This window comes from Meleagris gallopavo, chromosome 2, assembly GCF_905368555.1.
Source record: "Meleagris gallopavo chromosome 2, MGAL_WU_HG_1.1, whole genome shotgun sequence".
NCBI classification, from domain to species: Eukaryota; Metazoa; Chordata; class Aves; order Galliformes; family Phasianidae; genus Meleagris; species Meleagris gallopavo.
Genome location: NC_139405.1, coordinates 56,709,766 through 56,719,255, shown reverse-complemented (window position 1 = coordinate 56,719,255; position 9,490 = coordinate 56,709,766). Strand labels below are relative to the sequence as shown.

General features: G+C 41.8%; 1 protein-coding gene across 3 annotated transcripts in view; it reads left to right on the top strand.

The window, feature by feature from the left end:
- The first annotated feature begins 1,583 nt into the window (after positions 1-1,583).
- The window catches only part of AKAP7 (A-kinase anchoring protein 7), a 76,406-nt gene continuing 68,499 nt past the window's right edge, over positions 1,584-9,490 (top strand). The window contains exons 1-3 of one of the 3 annotated variants that reach the window (XM_085217290.1): positions 1,584-2,211; positions 5,983-6,138; positions 7,108-7,253. In XM_085217290.1, the coding sequence (XP_085073416.1) occupies positions 1,638-2,211; positions 5,983-6,138; positions 7,108-7,253 (876 nt within the window). In that variant the 5' untranslated portion in view covers positions 1,584-1,637. The remainder of the gene's footprint in view (positions 2,212-5,982; positions 6,139-7,107; positions 7,254-9,490) is intronic. The other 2 variants (XM_085217288.1, XM_085217287.1) reach the window with 2 other exon arrangements.

The following is a 9,490-nucleotide window of genomic DNA, read 5'->3' as shown; positions in this document are numbered from 1 at the left end:
CAAGGGGACAACTGTGCCACTGTGAGGTTAATTAGAAACTCTCCTTAATAAAGACAAGGCCACAGAAAACTGATAAAACTTTGGCATTAGCCCAAACCTAAGCATTTGCAACAACATACATATTGGCTTGCGTCAGATGGGCACCAGGTCAGTGACAACTACGTAACTTTTGTTGTCTTTAGTCAGGCAGAAAAATCAGCTTTCTAGTCCTCTCTTGAACATCTTCCTTCAAACCACTTTTATGACTTGTAGGGATGATTTATGATATCAGCTAATCTTACAGCCCCTAGTAAATGCATTTTTAATTTTTCACTTCCCCGCAACCTGTATACTCGGGCACACCATGAACCTAAAGAATACATCTCCATAATAGTACTAGGCTGGTGGCTAGAGAACAGATATAATTTTAGGTTCATCCACAGTAAATTGTTTTATATTGTTATGACGACTGCTAAATATTTATTTATCTAGTATTGCATAAGATTCTTCTGTCAACTGTACAAACAAATCTTGTATCTCGCTGAAGATTTCTTCAAACCACCTAATGAGTTGACTGGGAGCTGCTTCAGATCAAACATTATTGTGTTTTACATTCACATTTCTACACATACATGTAATTAAAAACAAACAAACAAAAAAATCCCTCTCTTCGTATTTGATCTGTAACCTTATGCAAATTTTTATTTTAAGTATTTCACTCATTAGTGCTAAACACACCAGAAAGAGGTGACCATGTATGTATTGAGACTTCTTAATGACAGCTGATACTCAGACAAAACACATAGCAAAAAACAGTGCCAGTAGCCTTATGCTCAGACTTCCCCCAGATTCCTCAGGACTTGGATTTCTGTGTCACATGAAATGGCCACAAGCTGTACTAGAGGAGGTTTAGATTAGACATAAGGAAAAACTTCTTCTCTCAGAGAGTATCCAGACACTGGAATGGCCTACCCAGGGAGGTGGTGGAGTCACCATCCCTGGTAGTGTTCAAGAGGCGTCTGGATGAGGAGCTACAAAATATGGTTTAGTAGCTTGTGGTAGCAATAGTAGTGGGAGGATGGTTGGACTAGATGATCTTGCAGGTCCTTTCCAACCTTGTGATTCTATGATTCTATGACATCCAGTCTGTGGTTTCCATAAGACTATGCAGACCTAACAAAAATACTGTGTGAAAGACGTTAAGGACAAACACAGCGTGAAATGGGTCAAAACAGTTGTAAAGCATTTTCAAGCAGATTTTATCTGCGATGAAGAAAAGGTACAGACAGGTCGAGTACAGAAATCCACGCAACTTTCACCAGTCTCTCATCTTCGAATCTCCCACACATCTCTCTGTGCTACTTCCTTCCTGCTATGGCCATCTTTTTGTTTTCCCTCTCCTCCACCCACACTCCCTTCAAAAGTGAAAGTAAGAACCTGTATTTACATATACACAGTATGACATACATACACAGTCAGTCTCTCCAAATCCTGTCTGTATACACAGACATAACTGCAATAAATACAAGGCAGGATTTGGTTTGGCATCATCCACAGAATATAGCGCCAGAGTTTTGTTCCCAAGGGGCAAAAAGTCTTTATTCAAGCAGGAAAATAGAGCCATACACTGCTCACTTCAGAGGAGCAGCCTCCCACCTATGCCCCAGAGGCAGATTCCCAGCAGGAGGCTGTGCAGTCGCAGCTGGGGCATTATTGCCCCAGTAAGAGTGCTCTGCTGTCTCATAAAAAAAAACGAACAGCTGCTTACAGCAAGACTACAGCTAATAGACAGAAAATTATCCATCCGCACAGTGCAGGCCGAAGGCACAGACGATGGTTCGAACAGCACCAGCCCCGCCCGCCTCCCGCCATGCCTCGGGCCGGCCGTGCGGTGCGCGTTGGGAGCTGTAGTCCCGCGCCTGCGGCCCCGTGCCCCCTCGCTCGTCGGGCCGAAGGGCGCGGAGCCTGCTTCCGGGCCGCGGTGTCCCGGCGGGCAGCCTCGCTCGTCCCACCCGGAGATGCAGCGTGCGCTGCGCCGGCTGCTCCCCTCGCTCTGCTCGGCGTGGCCTGCGGCTCTCCTCGCCCCGCGCCCTCTCCTCGCCCCGCGCCCTCTCCTCGCCCCGCGCCCCCTTCTCGCCCCGCGCGCGGGTCCCATGGCGCTTCCGCCGGCGGCAGCAGAGGCGGGGGGCGGCGAGGAGCCCGCCATCGCAGCCGACTCGACTCCAAAGCACGGTGAGGGGACCGGGCCCTGGGGGGGCCGGGCAGCGGGCGGGGCCGAGCAAGCGCGCCGCGGGGGCGGGCGAGCGGGCGCGCGGCAGCTGCGGTCACGGGGCAACGGTGAGCGGTTTTGTGAGCGCTCAGTGTAAGCCTAATCGGGCTTGCGCTTTCTGGCTGTGCGAAGTGCTACACCTGTCCCTTTCTGGCTTGTTATTTAAAGGAGATTTCTTTAGCTGGGTCAGTTCGAGGCTGACCCTGTTTAATAATATATTTATTGACGATCTGAACGAGGGAATTGAATGCACCCTCAGTAAATTTGCAGGTGTCAACAAGTTGGAAGGAAGTGTCAATCTATCTGGGGGTAGGAAGGCCTTACAAAGGGGTGTGGACAGACTGGATCACTGGGCTGAGGCCACTGAGATGAAGTTTGGGAAGACAAAGTGCTGTTTCCCACACTTTGGGTGGAGCAATCCCCTGCAACATTACAGTCTTGGGGCAGAGTGGCTGAAAGACTGTGTGGAGGAAATGGACCTGGGGGTGTTGATCGATGCTGAATATGAGCCAGCAGTGTGCCCAGGTGGCCAAGAAGGCCAATGGCATCCTGGCTTGTACCAGAAATAGCGCAGCCAGCAGGAGCAGGGAGGTGATCGTCCCCTGTACTCAGCACTGGTGAGGCCGCACCTCAAGTAGTGTTCAGTTTTGGACCCCTCACTATAATAAAAGTCATCAAGGTCCTGGAGCACGTCCAGAGAGGGTCAAGGTGAGTGGTCTGAAGCACAAGGGTTATGGGGAGTGGTTGAGAGAACTGGAATTGTTTAGTCTGGAGAAGAGGAGGCTCAGGGAAGACCTGAGAATCATATAATGGCTTGGATTGGAAGGGACCTCAAGCATCAAGTTCCAACCCTCCTGTTATATGCAGAATTGCCAACCTCTAGATGAAGTACTAGATCAAGTTGCCAAAGGCCCTATCCAGCCTGACCTTAAACATTTCCAGGGATGAGGCACCCAGAACCTCTCTAGGCAGTGCGTTCCAGCGCCTCACCACTCTCTCCATGAAAAACTTCCCCCAATGTCTAATCTAAATCTCCCCTCTTTGGTTTCAGACCATTCCCCATTGTCCTATCACTGTCTACTCTTGTAAAAAGTTTATTTCCCTCGTGTTTATAAACTCCCTTTAAAAATTGGAAGGCCACAATCAGGTCTCCCCCGCAGCCTACTCTTTTCCAGGCTGAACAAGCTCAGTTCCTTCAGCTTATCTTCATTGAATAGGTGCTCCCGCCCTTGGATCATCCTGTATAGACCTTGTTGCTCTCTACAACTATTTGAAGGGAAGTTGTGGTGAAGTGAGGGTTGGCCTCTTCTCCTGTGAAACTAGAAATTGAACTAGAGAGAATGGCCTCAAGTTGCACCATGGGAGGTTCAGACTGAAGATTAGGAATTATTTAAGAGTGGTCAAGTGCTGGAACAGGCTGCCCAGCGAAGTGGTGCAGTTACTGTTTCTGGAGGTGTTCAAGAAATGTGTAAATACAGTACTTTCAAACCTGTTAGTGGGCATAGTGGTTATGGGTTGATGGTTAGACTAGATGATCTTAGTGGTCATTTCCAACCTTTCTGATTCTACAGTTCTCTGGGTATGTGAAGCTTGTGCCAGTAGTAGGGGCTCAGAAAGCCTAGAGAGCCATTTCCACAGCAGCAATAGATTCAGCCCAGGTTGGATGGGGTTTTAAAGCCTATCCAGTTCCAACCCCAATCATTATTTGTTACTATTCATGGAAAACAGCAGCCACAGACCTAGTCTTGAGTGGTTTTTGATGTTCAGGTGTAAAATAATCGAAAACTGTTTCTCCTGCAACTAAGCGTGAAGAGAGGAGGCCTGAGAAAGGAGTACAATGAGAGTGTTTTTCCTTACTTTTGTGTTCTCTATGACATGTAGCTTATTTTGTTTTGTTTTCTTCTTTTTTTCTGCAGGAACAGGTGGCTCATCTTCATGAACAGCAGTGACTGCTTAATGATAGCTCAGTAATCGCTCTAGGGCAAATATAGGAATAGCATAGATGCCTTTTCATATATGAAATTCATGCAGTTAAGAATAAAGTTTATCCTTCAGTAGTTTAGTGTTTAGTGGACAAGGAGTTGCTGTGGAAGCTCTTCCAGTTACATAGGTCTCAGATTATCAACATTTTGCCAGGAAGTTGGAAAGTCCTGTTTTCACGTTACTTTAGTGACTAGGATACAAATCTTGGATTTTGTTGGTGATTTCCTTAATGTTTAATTCAGGAAAAGGTGGGATAGAGTTTTTGATCGGGATCTCGATATGCAGAGTTGAGAAGCAGTGCCTGTGTTTGGGAAGGGATGTCGCTAATAGGCTGTGCCCCTGCTCTGCCCACCTGCTGCTGTTCAGCACATACTGTGCTTTGTGTCTACAGCGCAGAAGGAGGGCATAATCTGCAATACACACTCCTCAGATTTAGGTGAATCCTTGTTCCGCAGCTGATGCTACCGTACCAAATTCCTCTTGCTCTTAATGGTTTTGCATTTCTGAATCTTGTTGACAACTTTTCTGCCCCAGCTGTCCTTGTTTGTCAGATTCATGGGTTTTTGTTTTGTCCTTTTGTGACCATTTTAAAACGTGAAAATGTTATGTTCTGTATGCTGGTGGATCACCAGCACATAAGCTTAACTCTAAATGTTAGGTAATAAATTTATTGTTGCTTTAACATCTCTTTGTCATACATAGTTCTTTATTGTCTACGGAAGGAACAAGCAGCCACTCCAAACAGTTTGTTTCTTTTTATTAGCCTTTGGCATAAACGTAGGTGTCAGACCACAACCACATAGTGATTTACACCTCCCAGCCTTAGGCTGGAGTTAGCATGTAACCAGATTCTTCTTTTGCTTATCATCCCAATAGCCCAGACTGGCTCTATACTGTTGATTTTACACATGTAGCATAGCTTTGCATGCCACAGTAGCATAATATGCACTTGTGCTGCCAGTTTTTCCCCTTGGGCCAGATTTGGACTATCTGTACTGGTCACAAGAGAAGCTTTCAAAGTGTGTTGTCTGTCATAATGAGCTGTCCTGGGATAAACTGCAATTCTGACACAAGGCTTCTTCCACTACAGTAATCCCATTGTGGAGCTGTCCCAAGAGAATATTTCTGGATGTCTAGTTGTGTGTACATTCTCTGTAGCTAGAGGAGATACTGATGTTTCATTTTTTACGGTGTAGTTTAATACACATATTACACTGTGTGGGAGATGCAGGACTAGAATAATCATCTCGCTCCTGCATGATGAAGTCAGCTGAGATCTCTTTGTTTTATGTGAATTTGTAGGATTCCCTTTCTGCTCCTTCATGCCACATTTTCAGCGTGTTTGTTTACATTGGAAATAATTTTCTAGTGTTTATCTGCACAGAATTTCACATACCATTACTCTTATCCAGAGTGAACTGTACGTGATATATGAAGACTTGTATCGTTTTATACTTGGTCAGAACTGTCCTTTTTGCTTCTAACTGCATTTACTTAGAATGGATCAAAACCATAACTTATTAAATGTAGAAGGCTAGACTCTCTTTTTATGCTGTTTCACATAAAGTGTTGAAGTATTTTTACTGATCTGTTATCAAGGAAGAAGAGTAGCATTCTTAAAAGAGATTCATGTCATTATTTATTTGCTGAGAAGTAGATAAATTTATGCTTTGTATATTGCTTATGTATAATGTCATGTAGGTCTTTATACTGAAAACTCATACCCAGTGTGTTATTTAAATATATTACAGATGGGCTGGAAAATATGCAGCAAAAGAAGAAAATTATTAAAGGAAATAAAAAAAGGACACAAGAGGGAAAAAAGCCATGTCCTCCTGCTGACTCAGTAGATTCTCTGATGGCAGAAATGCCATTTGCTGATACAGATATTGAAGATGAATTTGCTAGTAAGTGTATTTAAATGGAAATAGTGTAAAAGAATAGACATATTCTGCACACAGCTCCTGATCCTATCTGTTGGAATGCACAGGTAGGCTGGGCATGTGGAGTACAGTCTCCCTGCAAACAGAACCAAGTCCAGCAGTTTATTAGTCCTCAGTCCTGTAGATATTTGAGCGTTTTAAAAATATGTTTTGTGATTAATTGAAGCAATGAGCCACAACGTAATGATGTCTCATATACGTCTATTCACATTACTATATATGAGCTGCCAAAGTGATGGCTTCTATGAGCTGTCTTCCAGATGTGTATTTTCCCAGCAGGTGGCTAGAAGTGCACTTGTTATTGAACAGTGGGGAGGGGCTGCAAACGAAATAAGCTGCAAGAAGAGTAATTCATGATACACACAAAAACTGAGAATATGCACTTTTTTTTTTCTTAAATGTTGGAAGGGGTCTTTGAGAAGGGAAAAGATGAGAGACTAGACTTAAATTTTCTTCTGTCTGGGTTTGGTCCACAAACTGTGGGTTGGCCACTCCTAGTCTACCACAACCTTCTCCTTTAATAATCCCACATATCTTGTTTTATATTGTAAAATGCAGTATGTGGGGAATTGCTCTGAACTCACGTCCATGCTGAAGTTGCTGGCCTAGTGCACTGCAACAATTTGGCTAAATGAAACACAGCTGTAGTTTGGAAGCCATGTATGTATGTTAACAGCTTATAAACCCTGCGTGGATGTACTGTTAGTTCAAGTATGGTACTCCACTTGTGTGGCTGTGTTAATGGAGGCTGGAGTAGGATCCCAGACGGACAGTTCAGTGCACGAGCAGATCAGATGCCTGGGAAGATGTGGTCCAGTCAGCTGACTGAAGTGATATTAAGGATTACTGGGTATGATATTAACTATATCTTTGTTCTGATTTGTCTATATGCTGAAAGTATTTTCTATTTTCTTTTTTTTTTTTTTTTTGCAGTGCATACAACCTCTGAAATAAACATGGAAAAGAAAAGGAAGAGGATTACTGGAAAGGAAGTTCCAGAAGACAGGGAGAGAAAGAAGAAAAAGAAAAAACAGTACCAGCCAAATTATTTCATTTCTCTTCCAATTACTAATCCAGAGGTGATATTCTTTATTACAGTAATTCGGTATAACTAGAATTATTTCAGCAGCTGCATGTGTTTGTAAGAAGAGCAGTGTTTGAGCTTGAACAAGCTCATTTTTTCAGGTATTTTTAGAAGAACATTAGCAGCCTATTCTATCAGTTAATGTTTTTAACTAACATCTTTGTGAATAAAATTACTCATCTGGGAAAGACTAAAGAAAGGTTATCTTTTTATTCTCTCTTGCAAAACTCATATTATTTTGATTGAAACTGCCTTAATTTCTCCCTCTGCACTGTTTCAGTGTTGCTTATTTTGTCATTCACATGGAATAAGGAAGAAAGACGTTCCATTTAATAGGAAAATCACTGCAATATTTCTAGCTCTCCATATACACGGGATTTTAAATTTGGATCTGTTGCTGTTTTAATTTTACATTTTGAAGTTTTTAAAGTTTCCCATAAAACTGATTACCTTGTTTAAAATTCAGACAAGCTACTGCTTTAGTAAGCTGTTGAAATGGATTCAAGAAGTGCAGCAAAGTCTTCAAAACTTATTCTCCTGCAATTAGTACGTGTTTAATTTAACAGTAACATACCTCTCAGGTGAATTTTAACTCATTTTACATCTGTCTGTTTTCGTGAAAGTCAAAAATGGAGAGAATCTGCAATGAAAATAATGTAAGCTAGTTTTGGAAATTACAGTGCAGTCTTTGATTCTTCAGAAAATGTTATGTGGAGATGGCAGAAACCCTCCCTTTTCAGGATAGTTTTACGATAGCCTGACAACCATTGCTGATCTTTTATGCCATCCTGCTCTGAAATATCTTTTCTTCCTGTCTCTTCCATGATTTAACAACAACAATTAATGTAGGAGTTATATAATCTGATAATTGAGAACTACTGCTCACAGTTGTTACTGAATTGCTGATGGAGTGGAAAAATCTTAACTAAACATGCTTCTTTCTTAATATGCTGTCTATTTGATCTTCTTTCATTTACGGAGGTAATGGGACAAATGTATTAGATCTCAGAGCATTTAGGAATTCCAAGACTCTACTAGAAAGTTTTGTTAACACTTGCCTCGGATGTAGAGTTGTTATCAAAGTAGAAAATACATGTTGGAATTTGTTTAGGCAACAGTAGCCAAAATTCAGACTTCAGACATCTGGTTTCTTGATAGCTGGCGGGGATCTGGTAATTACTAGTAGTATTTCAGTTAGCAATCAGAGGTCTTCCTTTTGTGAGAATTTAATTTTATTCCAGTGAAGTGTTTTAGGCATAATTGCTCTTTCTTCATATTTTATATAGTATTTTGAACTTTACACAAAGAACCATTTTGTAGTAAGGGTTGTTTCTGAAACACGTAATGAACTGTTCTCTCAGAAGTCAAACATTTTCCTTGCTTTCATTTTAATGAAGTAAAACGTGCTGTTCCATTCATTTTGGATTTATATTGAATTCGTATTTTTAACTGTGCAAAAAATGGTTAAATAGATGATTATTGTACCTGATAAAACTTATCTTTCACCTGATGCGTTAGCACTGGCTAGATTAATCCCTGAGGGTCTTTTAGTCTTGATTATAATGGCAATAAGCTGTTAAGTTTTTAAAGCTACTTCCCAGTAGTGCTCAGTAAACAAAACTAAGTTACTTTATTACTCTTTGGAATAAGGTATTCTAAGTAATGGGAGAGGCTACATTGAAATCAATATTTGAGTCCTTATTCAGAGGGAATTTTTAAAAATAATTTGAGAGGGGAACAGTTGGGACAGACACCTCTTTAAGTTGGGAAATCTCAAGTTACATGAAATTGTCAGTGTGGTATGATAGCTAAAGGGGGAACTGGTGGTAGTGCAAGGAGAGTTAAGGACATAAGCAGGAAAGGACTGGGATGCACTACTCAGAAAACAATACAGGTGAGGCAGAGTGAGGTTTTGCCTTCTAATCCGAATGCTGAACAGTGCTGATCTTCATCAGCGCTAGGGTATGGCTTAAATTTCTCCTGCATCTGAAACTACAATAAGTGTGTCATATAGCTAGGATAAGTTCTGACACACGAAAGAAATGATCTTATTACAACATGATATATAATCGGAGTGTTGGTGTGATTTTATTCAATGTGTTACGCTACTAAAAACACTTCTGGTTTTGTAGATTCTGAATATCACTTTTTTCCTGGCAAATGGTTTTTACTTTTCTTTATCGTTACCATTCTCCCTAGAGTTGATCCCATTCAGTTATAATTTTTTTTTTC